Source organism: Halichoeres trimaculatus, unplaced genomic scaffold, assembly GCF_033239565.1.
Source record: "Halichoeres trimaculatus isolate MK-OKI-2021-1 unplaced genomic scaffold, fHalTri1.1 fHalTri1_scaffold_9, whole genome shotgun sequence".
In the NCBI taxonomy this organism is placed as follows: domain Eukaryota; kingdom Metazoa; phylum Chordata; class Actinopteri; order Labriformes; family Labridae; genus Halichoeres; species Halichoeres trimaculatus.
Window position 1 is genome coordinate 34,183,381 of NW_027437188.1, and position 24,471 is coordinate 34,207,851.

The 24,471-nt window shown below is 43.5% G+C and overlaps 5 protein-coding genes across 5 annotated transcripts; 1 reads left to right on the top strand and 4 right to left on the bottom strand.

Annotated features, from left to right (window-relative positions):
- Window positions 1-327: 327 nt before the first annotated feature.
- LOC141797363 (olfactory receptor 52E8-like) lies at window positions 328-1,272 on the bottom strand. The gene has a single exon (XM_074678677.1). The coding sequence runs from the start codon at window positions 1,270-1,272 to the stop codon at window positions 328-330; it is 945 nt and encodes a 314-aa protein (XP_074534778.1).
- A 4,879-nt stretch (window positions 1,273-6,151) lies between these two features.
- Window positions 6,152-7,072, bottom strand: LOC141797364 (olfactory receptor 2A14-like). The gene has a single exon (XM_074678678.1). The coding sequence runs from the start codon at window positions 7,070-7,072 to the stop codon at window positions 6,152-6,154; it is 921 nt and encodes a 306-aa protein (XP_074534779.1).
- A 303-nt stretch (window positions 7,073-7,375) lies between these two features.
- LOC141798168 (olfactory receptor 10R2-like) lies at window positions 7,376-12,485 on the top strand. The gene is made up of 2 exons (XM_074679986.1): window positions 7,376-7,411; window positions 11,550-12,485. The coding sequence occupies exon 2, from the start codon at window positions 11,559-11,561 to the stop codon at window positions 12,483-12,485; it is 927 nt and encodes a 308-aa protein (XP_074536087.1). The 5' UTR covers window positions 7,376-7,411; window positions 11,550-11,558.
- A 2,546-nt stretch (window positions 12,486-15,031) lies between these two features.
- On the bottom strand, window positions 15,032-15,952 carry LOC141797365 (olfactory receptor 2A14-like). The gene has a single exon (XM_074678679.1). It carries the CDS (start codon window positions 15,950-15,952, stop codon window positions 15,032-15,034), a length of 921 nt encoding a protein of 306 aa, XP_074534780.1.
- Window positions 15,953-20,187: 4,235 nt separating this feature from the next.
- On the bottom strand, window positions 20,188-21,111 carry LOC141797366 (olfactory receptor 10A6-like). Its single transcript, XM_074678681.1, has one exon. The coding sequence runs from the start codon at window positions 21,106-21,108 to the stop codon at window positions 20,188-20,190; it is 921 nt and encodes a 306-aa protein (XP_074534782.1). The 5' UTR covers window positions 21,109-21,111.
- Between the last annotated feature and the right edge of the window lie 3,360 nt (window positions 21,112-24,471).

The window sequence follows — 24,471 nt, forward strand, 5'->3', positions numbered from 1 at the left end:
TGTGTCATAATGGAAACACTGGCAAGGCTTGATCGTTCTTTTTCGAAACTTCAGAAATATCACTTTTAATTTGCGAAGAGGTTCGATGGAAATGCAGCCAGTTATTCTCAAGGTAGCCTTCCTGCAGGGATTCAGGAATGTCTTAGGCTTCTTCCTTCCTTTTCAGCAGCATGTCTTGAGAACATTTGAAACTGCACACAAAACAGAAAAGGAGGTCTCACTTCGATTAGGATCTGCACACTGACAGTGACTGTTTCTGTTTACATGACTCTGGGGATTTTCGAGGCTGCAACTGTTTGATTTGTGTTTGTACATGCTGTTATCTAATCACTGAGGCACAGTCTGGACAACATTTGTCCACATAAGGATTCTCATGATGTGCTGTCTGATCTCAGAGGTTCTCACTCCGTATATAATGGGGTTGAAACAGCTTGGAAATAGCAGGTACATGGTGCTAAAGAAAACCCGAACACCTGCAGGAAGACCGTTCCTGATCCGATACGACAGGAAAGCTATGAGTATGATGGTCAGGCTGACAGTGATGACCACGATGTGAGTTACACAGGTGTGAAGGGCTTTGACCCCGGACTTCCCAGAGCTTAGCACAGAGGTGAATATGACCACATAAGAGGTCGTGATAAAGATGAAGTCAGCTACAGGGATGAGGAACACAGATATCAACCCGACCAGACTGTTCACAGAAGTGCTCCCACATGCCAGCCCTACCAAGGCCATGTGCTCACAGAAACAGTGATCGATCACATTCCCGTGGCAAAAAGGTAACCTCCCTGCAAGAGCCACTATAAGAGAAATCATGAACATGTTTCTGATCACCAGGGGAATAATAAACTTCAGGAACCCTGGCAGAGCCATGCGTTCATGATAGTAGAGTGGCGTACAGATGGCAAAGTATCTGTCCAGAGCCATCCAGACCAGCAGCGTGGACTGAAAGGCCCCTAACAAATGAATGAAATGCATCTGAACCAGGCAACCAATCAGAGAGATTCCCCTCCAGTCAAACAGGAAGCTCAGCAGCATGTTAGGGCAAAAGAACAGAGGGAGGCTCAGGTCCACACAAGCCATGCCAGCAATGAGGATGTACATGGGTGAGTGGAGGCTCCTCTGGGATATGATGACATACAACAGCAGAGAGTTGGCCAGCAGTGACAGGACAAACATGATGAAGAAAGGAACAAAGAGGACAGGCCTCAGAGCTCCCAACTCACTGAAGCCATCCAGGATGAAGTGCTTGTGTGACGAGAAGTTCTCCATTCTTTACTCCGCTTTAGTCAGTCTGGTTCATATCTGATCAGCCTGAAAACACAACATTAAAAAGTTAATTCACAGGTTCACTTCAGATTCATTCTGCATGGTGTTTGCATGTTTCCTGACCCTCTGCGTAGCCATCCACCATCCCTACAACCAGCCCTAACAATGACACTCCAGTCCCCTACTGTGGAACAGGATGAATTCATCAACATCAGAATCACTGACGAAGGACAGATGGGCTGAGAGTTTAAAAAAAAACGCCTTCATTTCAGCCCTCCATCAGAAGCACAGCCTCATTATATTCTTTATTATATCACTTGTCCCCTATTTTTTTCCAAGAGCCTTTGTTTGCACGTTGTGCCACACTTTTCTGATTCTGGTAAAAGGGCTGAACCTGTGAACTCAGAAGAAGAACATGGAAAACACAGAACAAAACCTTTCGTAATCCTGTCAGCACTAAATACGGGCTGTAAGGAAACGGGACGTAGAGTTCTTCGGTAAGCGTTCAGAATGCAACTTTTTTAAGACAGAGGCGGAATCTGCATCCACATTACAGACAGATGTCATCCATATTTCCCCATTGAGTCCATGTCAGAGATGAGCAAACTCACAAAGGAATGATTAACATCTGCAGAATGATTTAGGACCAGCTGTTTGCTTTGTTTAAGACCACTTTACAACATAGCTACAGCTGCTTCTGACCCATTTTGCATTCTTTTAAAAGAAGAGGTAAAGGTGTGTTTCATTAACAAAATGGAGCTAAGTTCGCAAAGAGAAAGAATTTTCTGCAAAGTGCTTTAGTATCTCCTGGATACTCTACGTCCCTTTGTCACAGTTTGTTCTGTGAGTTTTTCCTTAGCAAGTTCTTCCTTTTTGTTCCTGACCCTCACACTAGAGAAGACATTAAATGTAGTTTAACTTTTCACATGGCAGCTCAGTAATTCTGTTCCTCTGATAAATCACTGAATAAGAAGACCCCAGGTTGTTTTTATAGAACTAAGATCATTCATGTTATCTTCACAGTACTGGTTTAAAACTTAGCAGACATCCCTTCACCTTACACATGTGTAGACTGTCACCTTAGCATTACAGATTATTGACATGCGAATTAAAAACTGTGAACAATCAGAAAATCACTGAGAGCTGATTGTATTTCTTTCCTATCTTATTATTATTATTTTTTTTTAAATCTTGTTTTGTGAGCGTTAGGGCTTTATATGTCTAGTCTTGTGCTGATTGTTGGTTGTTGTTGACTCTTTCACTGCAAAACAAAGCAGAAGCAAACAAAGCTGCCTTGAACCTGAGGAAGAAAGACAGAAACTTTAGAAAAGGAAGAAAGTTTAAAAGAAAGAAATTTCGTGGTCATATTCTTCCATGAGTCCAACTCTGGGCTGCAGGACTGAAACCCGTCCTAGGTACAGAGGGGGTTCTTACCGTTGAGGCAGTGCAGACCTTCAGACAGGCCTGAGTTGTTGTGGTTGGCTGTTTAGATGAAGTGACTCTGGGTTTGATTCTGAAGCAGATGAGGTAAGCTTCTGCATGTGGACACAAACTGAACTTTTAGAGGAAGTAGAATATTTCCTTCACCAGGCCTCAAACACATTTAGAGTGAGGGGAGCCACCTGGGACATAGAACAGAGATTTAGCATACAGGTACAAGTTTCAGGGAGAAAACTTACATACAGTAATATAGCAGTTTTTACAAAAACACATCAGGAGCATGAAATATTCTCTAAACAAACTCGAAAAGCCTTAGTGAGCCTCAGCAAGCCTCACCACTCCTCACAGTTTAGTGTTAGAAAAGTGACAAACATACAACAGGAACCTGTCCAGGACAGTCTGATATGACACAGTCTCCCCCCACACTGTCATTTTCTCTGTGTAAAATCTGCGTATGATGGCTCTGTCTCTGTGACTGGGTCCAGTCTGCAGTAAGCTCAATCCATCCCCCCAATGACCGCTGTCTGCTGAGATGACTCGGTACCTTAATACGCCCTGTGTGACTCAGCACTTTAATACCCTCTGCCTGATGCTGCCATTGGCTGCACAAAGACCTGGACCTTGGACTACAACCTCAGAGAGCATCAGCATCACAAACTGAAAGTAAAAAAACAGTAAAGCAATGTTCAGTCACATTCAGTTAAAGTTACAAAGCACTTTTAGTGTGAGAATATCTCTGGCACAGACCATCACAGTCAAAGACCTGAGCCAAGGTCTCTGTATGGGACCTGGGCTCAGGTATTTTTTAAGGTACTCCGAGAAGTTCCAGGGTCTTTTAGTTCTTGATACAAGATTTCTTGGAACTAAATAGTTCCTGTTGCCGATTGTTTGTCTGTGTATCCACAGACAAGGGCACGATCACACTGGTCATCTGTACTGGGCCCAAGCAAGGGCAGTTCATCTGGCCAGTGTGACCACAATTGTGCTTAGGTGTGGTACACTCCATGCTTGAGCGCAAGCATGCGAACACAATGAAGACATGACGCATAATCCATGACCTATGACAGCTGCGACCTCTACTCTTGACATTCATCGTATGAAATAGCAAAGGTGTTAAAGGGCCGTTGGACCATGACTTATCATCAGTCAAGAAGTCACTAAAGTTGTATCAGTGTTTTCTGTGTCTCATTGTGTTTACTCTGACGAGATCATGCTTCTTGTAAACAGATGCTTCATGATGACATAGGCAGGCCATGCTTGTACCATAAGTCTGGTCAGTGAGGGAACAGTGCTTGGGGAAGCAATCATACGTCAGTACGGCACATATGACTGTGCCCAAACAACGACAAAGGCCTTTCAGCAAAGATGACACTGCAAACAGAGATATAGGCTGACATCTGGAGATGCAGCCCTGAGTGAACGTGTAAGCTCAAAGTAAGCCTAGTGCTGGCTTTGATGGTGATTCATTGCTCAGCAGATGGATTTGTTAATGTGTAAAGATTTAGAAAGACAATCCAACATCTTCAGAGCCATGCTCAGCTCAGGAGGAAAACAATCCAACAGGTTTGCTAACCTGTGACATTACAGGAATTGGAAGTTTGTCCTTTGTTTAGGAACAGCCTGAGGATAACTCAGTGAAACTTTTTTTCAGCTCAGTCACTCAAACGCATGTTTACTCATTGTTCTGGTCCTCTGTGTGATGTGAGGTGGACAGAGAGAGGGCACAGGGACTCTGGTGTGTGCTTTCATCATGTTTACAGAATCATTTGACTGTAATGAGCCCTCAGGGAGCTCTGCTTTCATCATCCTCATCAGCAGCTAATTCTACCTACAGCACACCCTCAGGACAGACCCCAGAGATGCTGTGGACACTTGGACACTTTGGAGGCTGCACTCAGCCTGACAACCATGATAACGAGCTCCCTCTCCATAACAGGGAATTGTGGAAGGACAAAAAAGTTTGGCTGAAACTTTGGCAGCAAACACACAAGTCCAAAATCTAAAGATAAAGTTTTGTGAGTAAAGAAAAAAACACTCAGAGGCAGCTAAAGATTTAAAGAGCTGTGTGTTAAGGTCGGCATTCTCAGGTTGTTCTTGTAGATCAAGGCAATAAATGGTTCACCACATTTAAAGTCTGTGTGAGGACTTTCTAAGTCAACCTGAGAGAGTTTCACTTCAGCATGTTTTTGCCTGTTTATAGTCCATTATTCAAAATGAGATTATCAGCGACACAGCGTGTCTTTGTTGTAAACACAGTTTTTCTGTTTCTGCTGGACCAAGCACATAGTCTGGTTGTCCTCCTGGCCCTCTCTCTGAGACCAAGTCCACACGCTCTTCAGAGAAATCTAATTTCAGCAGTTTGAACCTGTGACCTGATTCTTTCAGCCAGAACCCCGAACATAGAACCACAGATAAGAGTTTTAACACAGACCAACTTGTAAACTCAGAGCCTTGTTGTCCAGTCAGCACTCTCTACACCACAACACTCCAGTAAAAATCCTGTATCACAGGAAGCTTGAGTGCAGCAGAACAAATCCACAACTTTTCTTTCTATTACTCGTGGACAAGATCATAAAATATTTCAGCTCCTCAGCTTGGAGCAAAGGCTTTCTTTCCACCCATGTAGCTACAGCCCTTTAATTTGGAGGTGCTGACTCTTATCCCAGCTGCTTCAGCTGATGGTGGTGCAAGCCTATGTAAGATAACAGAACCAGGGGTTAGACTCCTTTGAATGGTCAACAGATCTGTCCACTTTATTTTAAAACTTCACCAGATCTGCTGGATAGGGTTGGGGTCTGGACTTGAGGGGGCCAGTCCATCATTTTCTCTGTCCTAAATCTGCTTATGGTGGCTCGCTCATGGCTCTGAGTATTTTTTTTTTTAATATTTGGCAAGAACACTTTACCGATAATGAATGAACAAATAAACCTGAAGTGATACAAAAATAAAGACAGATATTAGATCTTTGATTCTTGAATCAAACCAATGTTATCACTCTGCTTTCAGGGAATACAGAATTTGAACAAAAACCTGTAGACAAGGATTTTTTTTATAGAAAACTTTTATTTAACATGAAACAAACTTCAAAGTCTGTTTTACAAACATCTGTTAAGCTCTGAGAGGACAGGAAACTAAATCTCAAGAAGCATCGTTTCCATTATTTTATACTCAGTTACATAAACGTTTCTCATCCCCACAAATCAGTCACCACAGCACCAATACGCCTATAAACCCAAAGATGTGAACACATAAAGGTTAGCTGCTGTAACCCTCTGACTGAAGATGTATCAGTGGATCCTAAATGTGTAAAGAAGTGTGAGAGGCTGACATGTCGACTAAGAGGACAATCATCCTGACACAGACAAAACTAAACCAGTTAAAGCAAAGAATCAAGTGGTAAACACAGACAGACTAAACCCAGCAAAAGGTCTGACCTATACATTCAGGTGAAAAGGAGGTTTTTACAGATGTTGCGAATGTTTGTGATGTTCAGGCCGTATACAAATGGGCTGAAGAGGGGCTGACATGTAAGGAAATAAAGAGATAAGAATATCCTTACAATAGTGGGGACTCTGTTCATGTTGAATCTGCTCTGCAGGATTTCAAAAAAAGATCCAAAACAGAAGTTCAACAGGGAGGCCAGGTGAGGTGTGCAGGTAGAGACAGCTTTCTGTCTGGTCTGTTTGGATCCAGAGAAACAGACTCTGAGGATCCTCATGTAGGTGTAGAGGATTAAGATCAGAGGACAGGAGATTGTATAAAAGGTACCTATGAGTCCATAGATGTTGTTGAGTGATGTGTCACCGCATGCCAGTTTTACGATGGAGTAATTATCACAGTACACTTTGTTTATCATGTCCCCACACAGCTGCAGAGTCGCACTAAGGAAAAGTGGAATAGCACCTAACAGAGAAGCATACAACCATGCAAAGGCAATTAGCACAGCTATCCTGTGAGGCGTCATCCGGGTGTTATACTGCAGAGGATGACAGATGGCAAGATACCGGTCATAAGACATGATAGCTAAGTTATATAACTCCACAATAGCATAGGAGAACACAGAGAAGACCTGCAGGAAGCAAAAAGGAACTGAGACCGTGTGAGAGTCAGAGAGGACCTGAACCAGGAGGAAAGGGAACAGTCCTGTGCTGCCGTATAACTCGTTCACAAACAGGCTGCAGAGGAAGAAATACATGGGCTCATGGAGGCTCCTGTTCACACAGATCACGAACATCAGTAGCACATTAGCACAAAGGATTAACACATACGCAAACATCAGAATCAGAAAAAATAGGTACTTTAGGACCCCATAGTCCACGTAAGCACCAAGCGTGAAGTAAAGAACCTGAGTGGAATTGATCATGACAGTCCAAGTGAGTTCAGGCAGATGACATGAAACAGAAGAGGATGTGGAGGATGCCTCAGAGTGGAGCAGGCTGAGGAGTCGTGACCCTATGGTGACATCATGTCACGCCTGACGTTTACCTGGCAGAGCTGAACTCTCTCTGCTGCTTTTAACCTCTGCTCAGCTCGCTGACTGTGTCTCAAGGCTATCGACAACAACAGGGGAAGGAGGGGAGGGGCTAAGGCAACGATAGCTTGTGAATTACGGTGACAGGCGTTGCTGAAGTCCCTCACATAGATCCACAGTTTGATAACCATTATTTGATATGTTATTTTAGTATTTTTCAGAGTTAACAGAGTCATATTATTTGTACGGCAGTTAGCCAACAAGGGTGTGATTTAAAATTTTAGGTGCCATATTTGTGAGACTGTCAAGCCGCCCATCAGCATCAGATGCAGTGGCGGGTTGTGGAGAACATGTTCAAGAGAAAGGTCTCCTGGATGTATATTTAAAGCTCAGAAAATGTCTCTCTTAAAGAGCCTGAAGAAGAATGCTGATGCAGAAAAGCTCTAAAGAAGAATGAAACTGATCAATGTGTATTTAAGAAGCAAGGTTTTAGAAATGCTGTACCTGTGTTCCTCATTTAAACCAAACTGTTTCTCCTGCTAATAATCTGAGGTGTCACCATGACATAAAGCATGCAAGCTTCAAGGAGTCAGAGGCCCTTCAGTCAGAGGCCCTTCAGCCAGAGAAACATTCCCACTCTGAGTTGCCACAACACACCCTCGGACTATTAGGGAGAGGTAAGGGCACGATCACACAGGCCATCTGTACCGTGCCCAAGCAAGTGCAGTTTGTTTGGCCAGTGTGACCACAAGTGTACCGTACTCAGGCATGGTACAATTCATGCTTGAGCACAAGCACGTGTACACAATGAAGACATGGGGCTCTAATTTCGTGGCGCAGCGCAGGGGGCGCAAGCCTGGCGCACTCCGTGCAGTGTTAAGTGTTGACGGCGCACCAGGGGGAGGTGTCGGCACATTTGTGTTGGCGCAGTGACAATTTCAACAATTTCGTGCCAAAAACAGTGCAGAAAGTGCGCTGAAAGCTCGCCAGCCCCTACCTGGTATATTATCGGCGCAAAGTGGTGGGCATTCTCTGCAGCTGTAATTTGGTGACAGGCGCTTGTGTGCGCACATGTCAACAAAGCCTCAGGGTCGGGGTTTCCAGATTGTCAGCCACATTTTAATGCAATAAACAATCACAGCAATCACTATTTAATGTACGTGTCTGAACCAGCATATACATTTGTATCTTTATTAACTGTCCCGTCACATCTGATGTCGGATTAAAGCCGTTTGTCATAATGGAAAGTTAACCTGACGGCAGCTGGAAGTTTGATGCATATCTTATAATTAAACAACAAACAGCCTTAACATCGGATACTGAGTATACATCTGGCTTCTCTCATTTCATTTAATTCAAAGAAAAGAGGGAGAGAACAGACAAAGAAAAAAAGAGACAAAATAAATGCATGTCAGTCAGGATTTACCCGTGATTTCCCATATTTCTTTATTTTAGTCTTTATTTTTAACCTGATCTAAAAAGATGGAGTACATTGTTGTAAGGAGGATGAGGCGGAGACACCGGGAGAGTATACAGTATATCACCAAAGGTTCTGCAATTTGGCGATGACAAACCAGGAGTGCAGGTGGATCAAAAGTATTCTGAATGGATAAGCCAGCTGTGTAACTGTCTCTTCATTTTGTACTCCTATTAATGACAAAAGAACAGATTAAATCTGTCCCGGGAGCTGGCCCACACGGTGACGCGCTTCATGTCCTCTGATGTGCCCCGCTGTCCATTCTCCTGCTGCAGGGACAGCGACTCTGACCATCTCCGCTACCGGGTCTTTCCAGCACAAATTCCACAGTGTAGGGGATAAGTCGCACCAATCGGATGCTGCGCCTCGGCCACAGCGCATTTAAAGGCGAGGAGAGGCGCTCATTTGATTGGTGAAAACAGCGCTCGGCTGTGTTAAACCCACTCACAGCTTTTCTCCTCCCTTTCTGCCATTTGTGCGGAGGGAGGCGTAGACGTGCTTCTCTGCACTCCACTGCGCCTCTCTGTACCTTGACTGCGCCTCTCTAGGCACTGCAGGAAACTTGCAAAGTGCGCTGGTCACACCCTGCGCCTGCGCTTGCGCCTGGTCTACGAAATTAGAGCCCATGGTGAATAATCCATGACATATGTTTACTGCTCCTCTCAACAGTTGAAAACAATAGCGGGTGTTAGAAGGTTTTGTCAGACCAAAATGACTTCACAATGATGTAGTCGGGCTATACATGTACCTTAAGTCTGGTTCAAATTGGAGCTGTCTGACAGCGACAGGAAATGTGCTTGTGCCCTAAGACTACGACATAGGCCTTTCAGGAAAGATGACACTATAGAAGCAGAAAAAGGTTGGCAGGCAGCCCTGAGTCAGTCTGTTAGCTGTTAGTTACCCTGTTAGCCTGGTGCTGGTTTTGATGGTAATGGTGATAAAACATAAAAACTGGTTTGCTGTGGCCTGAAGCATTTCCCATTGGACAGCCTGTCTGTGGATTGATGCCTCATCAGGATGGACCCTGTGACGTGACAGTGATTCAAAGTTTGTTCTTTGATAAGGAAAACCTGAAGATAACTCAATGAAACTTTTTTTCAGCCCAGTCACTCAAACATGTGTTTACTTTTTGTTCTGGTCCTCTGTGTGATGTGAGGTGGACAGAGAGAGGGCACAGGGGCCCTGGTGTGTGCTTTCATCATGTTTACAGAATCATTTCCCCGTAATGAGCCCTCAGGGAGCTCTGCTTTTCATCATCCTCATCAGCAGCTAATTCTACCTACAGCACACCCTCAGGACAGACCCCAGAGATGCTGTGGACACTTGGACACTTTAGAGGCTGCACTCAGCCTGACAACCATGATAACGAGCTCCCTCTCCATAACAGGGAATTATGGAAGGACACAAAAGTTTGGCTGACAGTTTGGCAGCAAACACACAAGTCCAAAGATAAAGTTTTGTGAGTAAAGAGAAAAACACTCAGAGAGTGCAGAAAGGCCCCTGTGTGTTTAGCTTGACATTCTCAGGTTGTTCTTGTAGATCAAGACAATAAATGGTTCACCACATTTAAAGTCTGTGTGAGGACTTTCTAAGTCTGAGAGAGTCTCACTTCAGCATATATTTGCCTGTTCATAGTCCATGATTCAAAATGAGATTATCAGCGACGCAGCGTTTTTAATGTGAACACAGTTTTTCTGTTTCTGCCGGACCAATCCATCTACAGCTCATAGTCCGCATGTTCTCCTGGCCCTCTCTCTGAGACTAAGTCCACACACTTTCCAGATGAAACTCATTTCAGCTGTTTGAACCTGTGACCTGATTCTGAACTCAGGACCACAGATGAGGCTTTCAACACAAACCAACTTGTAAACTCAAAGCCTTTTCCTCTGACTCAGCCCCCCCTACACCACAACAGTCCAGTACCAGTCCTGTATCACTGCAGCAGAACAAATCCACTATCTAGCTGGATCCACCTCCACTGCTCTGGATGTGACTAAAGGTGTACCCCAAGGATCAGTGCCAGACCCCATTTTATTTTCAGCAGATACTAACAGTCTGTGTTCTAATGTGTCCAATACATTTTATCATTTTTATGCATATGATTCCATTATTTATTGCTGTTCATCCTCGCTTACTCAGGCTTTTGAGTTTTTACAAGCTGCTTTTAATGTTGTTCAGTCTTGTCTGAGACTTTGAAACAGGTTTTAAACATAGAAAAAACAAAGCTCATGGTCTTCTCAAATTAAAGTGAGTTGTTCTTCTACAGAAACAGATCCTGTTTTTCACTTAGAGCCAGGAAACTGCTTGTATCAGAAACATTTCTTCCTTTAATTGATTATAGAGATATGCTGTATATGGGTGTTCCTCTTTAATGTCTTCAGTCGTCAAACACTGTTTAGAACAGCGCCTTGATGTTTGTCACTGGTGATAACTCTTAGAAAAACTGGCTTCCTGGTCCTGCCTGAACCGCTTCACAGGGAAAAAATCCTTGAGCATGTTGCCCCAATGTACGATAGAATACGAGTACGATTCTGTCATTGATATTGTCAAAAATATAATCTAAGATGGAGAACAATCAGTCAACGAGACCTCTGAGCTGAAAGAACTAAGGGCCAACAGAGCTTTTGGACAATGACGTCAGTCTATATGGGCGTTCACATTCAGAGACTTTAAGGAGAACAGAGCGAAGGTTCACTGACAGACCAGCAGCAGGTTGCGCCGAGGTCTGATGAAGTGTCATACTGAGTATGAACCATCCATGGTTTAGGAAGGAAGTGGGACTCATTCTGAATGATTGGACCAACAGAGGAACTGAATGATGATGATGAGTGTATTTTTTCTGCTGCGTTCTGTTCCTGTTGCTCGGACCTTGAAGCTCTTGTGGCACTCTAGAGGCTCATAATGAACTTTACGCAGACTCCTTATTTTGTGCTTTCTGCTTACTTTGACAGCCGGGGTTTTAAACACGTTTACGCCTTACCTATCCTGCTGTTATACCTGCTAATTGTTTCCTCCAACGTCCTGCTGATTGTGGTGATCTGTGTGAACAGGAGCCTCCATGAGCCCATGTATCTGTTCCTCTGCAGCCTGTTTGTGAACGAGCTGTACGGCAGCACAGGACTGTTCCCTCTGCTCCTGGTTCAGGTCCTCTCCGACTCTCACACTGTCTCTGCTCCTTTCTGCTTCCTGCAGATCTTCTGTCTGTACTCTTATGGTAACACCGAGTTTTTAAACCTGGCCATCATGTCTTATGACAGATACCTTTCCATATGTCATCCTCTGCACTACACGTCAAACCTGACTTACAGGAAAGTTGCTGTTTTTATTGCTGCTATGTGGTTGCCTTCATTTCTGGTGAACTTCCTGTCTCTGTCTCTGATCGTTCCCTTGCAGCTGTGTGGAAACACCATCAACAAAGTGTACTGTGACATCTCCTCTGTCGTAAGGCTGGCCTGCTCTGACACCTCTCTGAATAACATTTATGGCCTTGTTGTCAGCGTGGTCATGATCTTTGCTCCTCTCATTCTCATCCTCTACACCTACATGAAGATTTTCAGAGTCTGTTTCTCTGGCTCCAAAGAGACCCGACAGAAAGCTGTCTCTACCTGCACACCTCACCTGGCCTCTCTGCTTAACTTCTCTTTTGGGGCTTGCTTTGAGATATTACAGAGCCGTTTTGATATGAACAAAGTCCCAAACATTGTAAGGATTTTATTATCCTTGTACTTTCTGACCTGCCCCCCACTCTTTAACCCTCTCATATACGGCCTGAAACTTTCAAACATCCGTGCAAAGTGCAAAAATCTGATCTCAAACAGATCCTCCTAGCGCGACACAGGTACCTTAAGTTACTTAATGAACTGTCTTATCATTTTCACCATAGGCTGTATCTTTGGACCTGTTTATATCAACACGACATAACACATCCTTGTGTTAGCAGAATCTGTAGTTTCGAGATCAGAGCAAAAGAAGAAGACAACAACATCCTGTTTTAATGTCTTGTGCTGTTCTTCAGCCTTGAATAAGTCAAAGGGGTTCAGGTTCAGCCTGAGGAGAGTGCTCTGCAGACAAAGTTTGGGTCTTCGTTGGGTCTTTGATGGCTCAAAAGGAGGCCCAGGTGGACCATGTCTGCTGTGGCCCTTACCGAGTTCTGACTGCTGGTTTTAGAGTGACATCTGGACGACATCACGGTGTTGTCACCTGATGACTCAGTCTAGCTGTGGACTGAAGACGTCTCGAGTGAAGAGAACAAACTTATTCTTTAATCTTTAGACGTCTTGTGAATAGTTATTGTTGCCCTGTTCTCTGTGTTTGAAATGGTTTGCTCTGGTTGTGTTTTATACAGTTGAAAGAAGAGGTTTCAGACTTCAAGGATGGATTTGAGCACAGTTTTCTGTCTGTGTGATTTGGATTTACACACTTGCTTTGACGACTTAGAGATTTCAATTGGAGGTGTACATCTGTGACGTAAAAAAGGAACTGGTCTTGGCTGGACATTTGTCCCCAAAAGGATCTGACAGATCCTCTTTTGATCAGGAGACACTCAGTGTCTCTTCAGCATGTTCCTTCCATATTATGAAACCATTTGGACAGTGATGAGAATTGCCAAAGAGTGAGTTTCAAAGTGTTTGGGTGTTTAAATACAGACACAGTGTTCTGCACTCTGACTGGATAACTGGAAGAATAAGACTCCCAGAAGCAGCCTTCATTTATCTTAGCTATAAGGCTCCACATTTATGGGTATCAATATGACTGTATGGAAAATTCTCCATTCTTCTGGAAGTTTTAAATTTTTACGAAGTCCAGATCAAGTTCTCTCTAAGTTCAATATCTTAGATGAAGAAAGTCCTTCTGTCTTTATCTGCTTTGAACTTAAATGTTTGGTTTGTCCACCATCTGCAGTAGTTACAGTAGCACTGAGTACATGTCTCTGACAAAGAGTCGGTATATTTATCTTCAACACTAATGTTACCCCATGTTTTCCCGTAACTCAGGACAAAGACTTTCCACTGAATGGTCAGAAGCATGTCCACTTCATTTCAAAACTGGCCACCACTGTTCTGATTTTGGAGTGTTTGAACCTCTTTCACAGTGTGTTTCAATAACTTTATATATTCAACACATTTGAAGTTTCAGTTACTTTTCTCCCCTTATAACTCTTTCGTTGTCTTTTATTTTTGTGACCCTGAGTTGAAAATTTCTCTCTGATTATGGATTATTCTTATCAAAGACTGACTAGTCTCTCCTTCAGGCCTTCACTACCCACCAGGGGTGAGTGTGTGTGTGTTAGGGTTGCCAACCGTCCTGTATTAGCCAGGACGTTCCGTATTTGGGCCAAAAGAGGTGCGTCCTGTACGGGAGGTTGTTTGTCCTGGCTGAATGGGTAAAGGCAAGATACATACATTTTTTCTCTCTGTGCTCCATGCATTGTGTGCGTGGCTGCCTGCCTTCATGGCCAGCTGTACACTACGGGCACTAGGACCGCTCAGTTGACAGGTAGGCAGCCACAGGTTCAGCCTATGGCTGTACCGCTTACGTGCTTACGTGCTTACGTGCTTACGTACGTGTGACTCAGTCCCAGTGTGTGTGTGAGGTTTCTGTGCGTGTGTGGGTGTGTTTTCAGTAAAGATATTGGACCTTGTTGCCTTTTTGCTCTTTTTTTTAGTTAACAAAACAAAATGTTAAAAGAGACAGCAATTGTTTAATGTCATTTTGCACATTTAGCAACAAATAAATATACTTGAATGATAACTGTCTCACATGTATGCCTCAAATAACAAACTGATCAAACTCATCATTAGTTATTACAATCTTGTTACCGTAAGTGAAAGGCAGAAGAGTTAGGAAAAGTCACTGTGCAGATAAAAATGATTGAACCTAAAGTGATTACTAAAATAAAGATTGACATAAAACCATTGATGCTTAAATCAAACCAGTATGATCGCTGTTTCTAGAATGTAGAGGACTAAAACAAAAAACTTGTTGACAAGGACATTTTTATAGAATACTTTTATTTAACATTAGACAAACTTTAAAGGCTGTTTTACAAACATCTTATCAGCTCTGAGAGGACAGGAAACTAAATTTCCAAAAGCATTGTTTCCATTATTTCATACACAGTAACATGAAGTTTTCTTGTCCCCACAAATAAGACACCACAGCGCCAGTACATCTATAAAGGTATGTGAACACATGAGGACACATGCCCACTGACAAAGACAAAACTAATCCAGTGATCTAACACGATGAAGTGGTAAACACAGACTGAAGAAACAGTTTTCATTACCACACCTGATTTCTATCATTTTCAAATATTCGCATCACAGCACTCTCAACCCTGAGACGAAACCCAGAAAAAGGTCTGACCTTTACATTCAGGTGAAAAGGAGGTTTTTACAGATGTTGCGAATGTTTGTGATGTTCAGGCCGTACACAAATGGGCTGAAGAGGGGCTGAAATGTGAGGAAATAAAGCGATAACAGAATCCTTATTATAGTAGGGACTCTGTTCATGTTGAATCTGCTCTGCAGGATTTCAAAAAAAGATCCAAAACAGAAGTTCAACAGGGAGGCCAGGTGAGGTGTGCAAGTAGAGACAGCTTTTTGTCTGGTCTGTTTGGATCCAGAGAAACAGACTCTGAGGATCCTCATGTAGGTGTAGAGGATTAAGGTCAGAGGACAGGAGATTGTATAAAAGGTACCTATGAGTCCATAGATGTTGTTGAGCGATGTGTCACCACAGGCCAGTTTTACGATGGAGTAATTAGAACAGTACACTTTGTTTATCACGTCCCCACACAGCTGCAGAGTCGCACTCATGAAAATTGGAATAGCACCTAACAGAGAAGCATACAACCATGCAAAGGCAATTAGCACAGCTATCCTGTGAGGCGTCATCCGGGTGTTATACTTCAGAGGATGACAGATGGCAAGGTACCGGTCATAAGACATGATAGCTAAGTTATATAACTCCACAAGAGCATAGGAGAACACAGAGAAGACCTGCATGAAGCAGAGAGGAGAAGAGACCGTGTGAGAGTCAGAGAGGACCTGAACCAGGAGGAAAGGGAACAGTCCTGTGCTGCCATACAACTCGTTCGCAAACAGGCTGCAGAGGAAGAAATACATGGGCTCATGGAGGCTCCTGTTCACACAGATCACTACAATCAGCAAAATGTTAGCACAAAGGATTAACACATACGCAAACATCAGAATCAGAAAAAATAGGTACTTTAGGACCCCATAGTCCACGTAAGCACTAAGCGTGAAGTAAAGAACCTGAGTGGAATTGATCATGACAGTCAAAGTGAGTTCAGGCAGATGACATGAAACAGAAGAGGATGTGGAGGATGCCTCAGAGTGGAGCAGGCTGAGGATTCGTGACCCTATGGTGACATCATGTCACACCTCCCGTTTACCTGGCAGAGCTGAACTCTTTCTGCTGCTTTTAACCTCTGCTCAGCTCGCTGACTGTGTCTCAAGGCTATTAACAACAACAGGGGAAGGCAAGGGGGGAGGCAGGGGGAGGCAACAATAACTTTTTATTACACCAACAAGAGTTGTTGAAGTCCCTCACATAGATCCAAAGCATTATTAATGAACTGGATTATTTAGTTTCGAGTTTCAGGTAGAAGTAAAATAAAATCATTGAGAGTTGATCTTATTTCTTTCCTAACTCATTTTTTTGTGTTTGAGATTTTATAGCTTGCGAGAGTTAAGACTTTGTCATGTCTAGTCTTGTGCTGCTTGTTGGTTGCTGTTAAAAGAAGGCTGACTCCTTTACTGCACAACAAAGATTTTGCAAATAAATTAACCTTGAACCTGAGGGAGGATGAAAGAAACTCAAGACATGAAAAAAGCCAAGAAGAAAGAAACATTTTTTGTTATATTCATCCATGAGTCCAACTCTGGGCCGCAGGACTGAAACTTCTCCTTAGGTCTCTGAGTCTATGTCCTGAGGATACAGCTACACTGGCAAGCCGTAACGTGCTTAAGCACGCTTTTACCCTAAAGTTCAATTCTTTTGACCAGTGAGACTGCAAATGTGTTGTGCCTGAGCACAATTCATTTCTTTGCTTTGGCACACTTCAAAGAGGTGGGCTGCAGCACGGTTCACTTTATGCACTAGCACAAGCACGTGGACGTATGGTATGATCCATGACATGTGATTGCTAAAACTGCTCCTCTCAACAATCATTTTAAACAGTAGCGGGGGCATTAATGGGCTGTTTTGGAACAACATTGCTTTTCATTAGTCAATGAGCCTCTTAAGTTTTAGCAGTGCCCTCTGTGTCTCGTTGTGCTGACTGTGATGAGATTGCCCTTTGTGTAAATAGATGCTTTACAATGATGTAGGCAAGCCATGCATGTCCGGACACCTGCTAAAGTCTGGATTATATTGGAGTAGTGTGACTTACTTTGCAGCAGGGGGACAGCCTTGTTGGGGTGGACAATCGTGCTTGTGTAGGGTCAATTTGGATGGCTAGGGCCGGTCTCCCTGGAAGGAGGCCAGACTGGCCATTTTTTTTCTAGCACCGGGGGAGGCCACAACAAGGGACTTTGGCCTGCCACGTCGCAATTATCAATGCTAAGCCAGTACCGCATACATGGCTCATGAAACAGTGGGTGTCACCCACTCCCTGCTCCTCGCTTAGCTCTCAGGCCAACCCCAGTGACTCTCTCAGCTCTCAGGCTAACAACAGCTCTTTGCTCGGCTCCCAGGATGTCACTGGCTCCTTGCTTGGCCCTGAGCGGGAAGACCCCAGCTCCTTGCTTGGCCCCCAGCAGGCTGACCCCAGCTCCTCACTGGGCCCCAAGCAGGCTGACCCCAGTCTGGTCTCCTACATGTGGCCTGCCACCTGGTGGGCTATTAGAGTGGCTTATCAAGAGAGAGAGACACACCACCCGTCAAGCATCCGGAAATTTCTCCCTTGTTTGGCCCGGCCAGGTGGCAGGCCTCTTGAAATGTCTCCCTTTCTGTGGTATGCCACCTGGCAGGCCCCTTGAACTATGTTTCTCATCCAGTCCACCACCAGGCAGGCCTCCTGAACCTGCTGGTGATTTCTCTGTGATCCCTCCCACCTTGCCCCCTCCAACTGACTCAGTCAGGTTTCCAGAGACTTTTTTTTGCTCCTGTTGAACATGACAGATGTATCAAGAGTGGAATAACCATGGAAATGTGTGTGGTGCCTCAAGCAAACTTCATGGCTGGTATATGCACATTTCTATAGCTGTTGATCCTTTGACAACACTTGAAGGTGACGCTGGGAAACAGTTAACACACCCAAAAATCTGCAGTTACATCAGTGGATATATAAGCATACGCAAAATTATGTAAAAAAAATTGTTCAAATGCCAATCACTACTACTTGCTCATGAAAATAAAGGCCAAGAGCTTTCTTTCTTTCTTAAGGTATTTTTTGGGCTTTCATGCCTTGAAGGGGATAGCGGATACAGCAGGAAACACGGCAAGAGCAGGAAGTGACATGCAGGAGAGAGGCCACAAGCTGGATTTGTATCCACTTTAGGGTTAACCTCAAAGAGCACAATCTAAACCACTAGGCTGTCCAGGCTTCTGCTCAAGATTTTTCTAACAAGCCTCTGATCATCTCTGTTTGCAAAGTATTCAAGTGAATAACCCTGTGCATGATGTGTTTAAGTCTTTATGAGCCCCCCTAAAAATGTGTCAAAGAGGACATTTTTGCAAGCCCCATGTGATTTGCGTACTTAAATGGAGGTGTGGACAAGGAGAAGTGGGGACTCCAACATATCCGGTTAATTGCGCAGTAATTGGGATGTACGAAAGAAATGTGCTTGGATTCATGCTTGCACATAGATTCATACATCTAGATATGTCTGTTTACAATATTTTCTGAATTTGAGTGTACGCCAAGTTTCCGTAGGAAATCCACGCAAGTTTTTGTACATGGGCCTCTGAACCCTGGAGCAAAACCTCAGACAGCACCAGCATCACAAAGTGAAAGTAAAAAACAGTTAAGCATTGTTCAGTCATATTCAGACAAAGTTAAAGAGAGCTTTAAGTGTGAGGTTATCTCAAGCACAGACCATCACGTTCAAACACGTGAGCCCAGGTCCATGTGTGGGATGCAGAGTCAGATGCAGTGGCGGGTTGTGGTGAACCTAGGGAAGTGTTTTTGGGCACGTCCAGGGGTGGACCCAGGACATGATAGAGACATTTTATCTCTTGGCTGGCCTGGGAACACCTTGGTATCCCCCCAAGAGAGCTGAGGGAAGTGGCCAGGGACAGAGGCTACTGGTCTTTGCCGATGGCATTGCTGCCCCCTCGACCCTGACCCAGCTCAGTGGTGAAGGGTGGATTGATGACAAACGTTACCTGACACTTTCCAAATTATGAACAGGTCTAGATCTGTTAACGTTAATAAAATGGTTGGGTATTAAACATGCAACATTGAGACCAGATAAGAAGACTCATCTTTACCCACCATGAGTACAGACCTTTGCAGAAACCTCTGAAGTATGCAAAGTGTTCCATAATTTTAGCCACCACATTTCTGAGCATTGTATTGTTTGAACCTTTTATCTGCTGTGGGCGTGTTGTATTTCCATCACTCTTCGGATCTTTCACTTCCTGTTCTCCACCCATTTCTCTTAAATTTATTTTTGTGACCCTGTTTTGAAAAATGCTCTTTGATTATAGTTTGTTATCAATGTTTACCTTGTGCTTTTCATCTTGTGATTTTCTTCTCAGTGTTGATATAGTTCCTTTACTAATCATGGATTCATTCAATAGTTTCTGTCCTGCAGGATTCAGAGAGCTTTGGTTTTATATCAGTGAGCTGTGCATAGTCCAAAACAGCTGTGAGAAATCAGGTCTGTTTGTGCACCTCAGACTCAGACTTATTTCTGGATGGGGTTTGATTTTAAGATGGAAGCTGAGGGCCGTAGGAAACCAACCTTTCTGAGATCAGCAAAGACTGTCTCTGCTTTAGGCCTTCACTACCCAGCAGGGGTGTGCATGTGTATGTTATCCTGTAAGTGCTCCTCATGCCCCTGAGTGTTTCTTTCCTAATTTACCTTTAGAAAAGTCACTTCACAGATAAAAATGATTGAACCTAAAGTGCTTACTAGAATAAAGAATGATATTCAATCTTTGATTTTTGATTTAAACTGATGTTATTACTCTGTTTCCTGAGAGTAGATGATTTGAACAAAAACCCGTAGACAAGGACATTTTTTATAGAATACTTTTATTAAACATGAGACACACTTTAAACACTGTTTTACAATCATCTGTTCAGCTTTGAGAGGAAAGATGTATATGTGGATCCTGAATGTGTAAAAGAGGGTGAGGGGCTAACATTTTCACTTAGAGAACGATCATTGTGACACAGACAAAACTAAACCAGTTATATAACACGATAAAGTGGTAAACACAGAGTGAAGAAACACAGTTTTCATTACCACACCTGATGTCTATCAATTTCAAATGTTCCCATCACAGCACTCCCAACTCTGAGAACAAACCCAGAAACAGGGCATGACTTTTACGTTCAGGTGAAAAGGAGTTTTTTACAGATGTTGCGAATGTTTGTGATGTTCAGGCCGTACACAATTGGGCTGAAGAGGGGCTGACATGTAAGGAAATAAAGAGATAACAGAATCCTTACAATAATGGGCACTCCTTTCATGTTGAATCTGCTCTGCAGGATTTCAAAAAAAGATCCAAAACAGAAGTTCAACAGGGTGGCCAGGTGAGGTGTGCAGGTAGAGACAGCTTTCTGTCTGGTCTGTTTGGATCCAGAGAAACAGACTCTGAGGATCCTCATGTAGGTGTAGAGGATTAAGGTCAGAGGACAGGAGATTGCATAAAAGGTACCTATGAGCCCATAGATGTTGTTGAGTGATGTGTCACCACAGGCCAGTTTTACGATGGAGTAGTTATCACAGTACACTTTGTTTATAACATCCCCACACAGCTGCAGAGACACACTCAGGAAAATTGGAATAGCACCTAACAGAGAAGCATACAACCATGCAAAGGCAATTAGCACAGCTATCCTGTGAGGCGTCATCCGGGTGTTATACTGCAGAGGATGACAGATGGCAAGGTACCGGTCATAAGACATGATGGCCAAGTTATATAACTCAACGGTAGCGTAAGAGAACAAAGAGAAGACCTGCAGGAAGCAGAGAGGAGAAGAGACCGTTTGAGAGTGAGAGAGGACCTGAACCAGGAGGAAAGGGAACAGTCCTGTGCTGCCATACAACTCGTTCACAAACAGGCTGCAGAGGAAGAAATACATGGGCTCATGGAGGCTCCTGTTCACACAGATCACCACAATCAGCAAAATGTTAGCAGAAAGGATTAACACATATGCAAACATCAGAATCAGAAAAAACAGGTACTTTAGGACCCCATAGTCCACGTAAGCACCAAGCGTGAAGTAAAGAACCTGAGTGGAATTGATCATGACAGTCAAAGTGAGTTCAGGCAGATGACATGAAACAGAAGAGGATGTGGAGGATGCCTCAGAGTGGAGCAGGCTGAGGAGTCGTGACCCTATGGTGACATCATGACACACCTCCCGTTTACCTGGCAGAGCTTAACTCTCTCTGCTGCTTTTAACCTCTGCTTAGCTCGCTGACTGTGTCTCAAGGCTATCAACAACAACAGGGGGAGGCAAGGGGGAGGCAGGGGGAGGCAACAATAACTTTTTAATTACACTGACAAGAGTTGTTGAAGTCCCTCACATAGATCCAAAGCATTATTAATGAACTGGATTATTTAGTTTCCAGTTTCAATCTCAAAAACTTACTCATTGACATCTTGTCATTCACATTTGAAAGATTAAATATGTATAAACTGAAACCTTAATATTTGTTTTGAGGGTCACAAAGCCACAGCAAAAGTTTCCTCAGCTTGCAAAGATTTGGCAAGGCATCCAAACTACGGATAACTTTCCCAAGTCAATTCTACAGAGCAGACCATGTGATGTGATGGAGACACACTCTAGACTACTCTTGAAAGCATGAGATGGACTTAATGGACAATCCTCTGAACATACATTAGACCCTCATTAGACCACTCTGCTACATCACACACTTACGATAAGAAAGTTTTGAGGTTTTAAAGCCCAACATGAACTAGGAAATGATCATCATTGGGGTAGAAGTCCAGGTGACTCTTCTGGTCCTGATATAAGCAAGAGTAAACAAACAGCTGGTGTAAATGGTAAAATGGTAAATGGCCCAGTACTTCTATTTCTCTTTTCTAGTCTTTGTTACCCCCTTTTCACCAGTACTCGTTTGGTGCTTGTGCTACTGCTAGCGCTTGGTTGGTTCTAATCACGTTTTTCTTTTCAGAACCAATTTGGGTTTCCATTGGCAAAGAGCCAAGTTAGGGCCACATCATTGTGTCACCGTAAAGGAAGGAAGGGGCGGCGTCCGCTGCAGACGCATGGGGCAGGTGATGTCAACAAAGTTGGCACTGGGAGTGCTTACAAACAAGCAGAGATTTATTTTACATTACTTGTTTTTGACTGTCTGCTACACAAAGTGTGTTTGTCTCTTCCTCTTTGCATGTGTGTGTGTGGGCGCATGTGTTTGTGTGTTTACAAACAGAGCAGATCTCTGTCTGGTGCAATACAGAGCAGAAGGAACGCACAAACATAAGAAGTGGCATCCCGTCATGTAAATAAGATAAATATCATAAGGCTGTTCAGTCTGTTAAAATATTAAGTTAAAGACCTGATCTATAAGAGACAATTCATCGCTGCTTTAATTCCACCTCCAGTTCAAGTTATGAATGAGTAAACACTATCAAAACAACAGACGACTCGCACGGCAGCTTTCCTTTTTAAGAGCGACCATTTTTCACCGCTGATTGTTGGTCACTGTAACTGGTGCTTAGCTCTGGCCCATCAAAAAGTTGGTGCTCCCTGATGTGACCAAGTTAGGACTAGTGAGGGACTTCTGGTGTTACAAGTACCAACAATGCCACCTTAGGGCTTTCACCTAAAGAGTATTAAATTTTGTCCACAACCTATCACCCTTCAACAGAGGGTTTCCCCTCTAAAGATAACACCGCAAGTTCACAGATGAATGCAGAAGCAGTGTTAGAAAAATATAAATACAGTCTTTATTTTCTTTGTCACAATATAAAAAATATGTTTCTTTATGTAATAAATATGCATGAAAATAAACTCTGGGTTGCAAAATGAGCAGACACCCCTGGATGGATGGGAGAACCAGTTAAGTCAGACCATAAAAAATGAAACACAACTAGTACTAAGTAGGCATGCAAACAAACGAAAGGTCTGCATCCCACCTGAGCTAACTAGCTCACTGAGCAGCGTCCCTGCAAACTGTTACTGACCTGAGCAGTGTCTCTACAAACTAAACCAAAGATTAAGCTAGAGACCAAATGTACATACTTAAGGAGCAACAACTGAAATGTAACTTAACTATGGTGACCAAAAGCTAACAAATAACAACAGGGAATATGAACAGAAAAAAACAAGGAAAATAAGACTAGAAAAACAAGCCAGAAAGACAAAGGAAACAAGCCAAAAGACAAGCCAGATAGACAAGCGAGAGAGACAAGTGAGAAAGACAAGGCAACAGCGGCTCGACACAGCCCCCTAACACCCTGGCTTTGTTTAAAATTATTGTCGAGAGATGCGCTCTCAGGGATCATGCGTCATGGATCACATACGCTGTCTACGTGCTTGTGCTCGTGCATGAAGTAAACCGCGCCGAAGCCCACCTCTCCAAAGTGTGCCAAAGCAGAGAAGTGAATTGTGCTCAAGCACAGCACGGTTTGCCAGTGTGACTGCATCCTAACAGTAGGAGCTGGGATTGTACCCTTGGCCTTCTGTTTAAGAGACGACAACTGTACCACACAGTCAACACAAAACTGAGCGAAGGCAGATCTGGTTTTTCCTGGCCTAATACAATAAAAGACATTATTACTGCACAGGGGAGCTCCTATTCAATCATACCCCTTTGGCCAGTATCTAGTGCTGGCCTGGGTCTAGTGTAGTAGTTAAGGGTTGGCACATCTTGAGAACTGTCCAAGAATCAGTCCACTTTTCCACAGGTCAAAGCTACGGGAGCTTGTTGAAGACTCAGGACTGTTCTGTGTTTAGTGACCTCATGCTAACTTTACGTTAGCCCCTCTTATTGTGCAGAAACGACACATTTTGGGTTTCTTTTCAGAATACAGAAGTTTAAAAAGTGTTTCAGTAAAACATCGTATGGTCTTTCCCTCTTTAATTGCTGAGTAACGCATAGTGACGTTAAGCCACTTCATTCAGCCGGTTCAGGGCTTCACGGATCCTTTTCTTTTACCTTTACTTTATACTGTGAGGACTCCTCAGAGCCTGGACCTGGCAACTTTTGACACAGTTAACAGATTCAACCTAAAGTAGCTGTGTACCTACAGGAGGAAAATCTGTCCCAGTTTGAAGAAATAAAAAATTATGTCATCAAACTGTTGGGGCTGCAGCAGGGCACTGGACCCTCAGGAATAAGCCCTGAGACACTGAGCTCTATTTAAGACCTGTTACGCAGAGGTGAGGTGTGTGGTGGTGCTGAACAGGAGTCAGTGCTCCTTCAGTGCTCAGGTGTGTCTCAGAGTCTGTGAACATGTTTTTCTCCCATGTCCTTTGTGTTTAGGTAAGGTTGTAGTTGAGGATGTGTAATTTTTCACAGTAAGCTCAGGTTGTTGCTGTTTGTCTGTGAAAACCTGAGTCCAGCTCAGTGTGGAGGTGATTAACTCCACCTGGAGGTGACTTTGGGGGCTGTTGTTTTATTTCTTACTGCAGGCTGTAAAT

What these genes read in the sequence shown, in the direction of transcription:
- LOC141797363 (XM_074678677.1), bottom strand. Translation starts at nt 1,272, where the DNA reads ATGGAGAACTTCTCGTCACACAAGCACTTCATCCTGGATGGCTTCAGT.
- LOC141797364 (XM_074678678.1), bottom strand. Translation starts at nt 7,072, where the DNA reads ATGATCAATTCCACTCAGGTTCTTTACTTCACGCTTGGTGCTTACGTG.
- LOC141798168 (XM_074679986.1), top strand. Translation starts at nt 11,559, where the DNA reads ATGAACTTTACGCAGACTCCTTATTTTGTGCTTTCTGCTTACTTTGAC.
- LOC141797365 (XM_074678679.1), bottom strand. Translation starts at nt 15,952, where the DNA reads ATGATCAATTCCACTCAGGTTCTTTACTTCACGCTTAGTGCTTACGTG.
- LOC141797366 (XM_074678681.1), bottom strand. Translation starts at nt 21,108, where the DNA reads ATGATCAATTCCACTCAGGTTCTTTACTTCACGCTTGGTGCTTACGTG.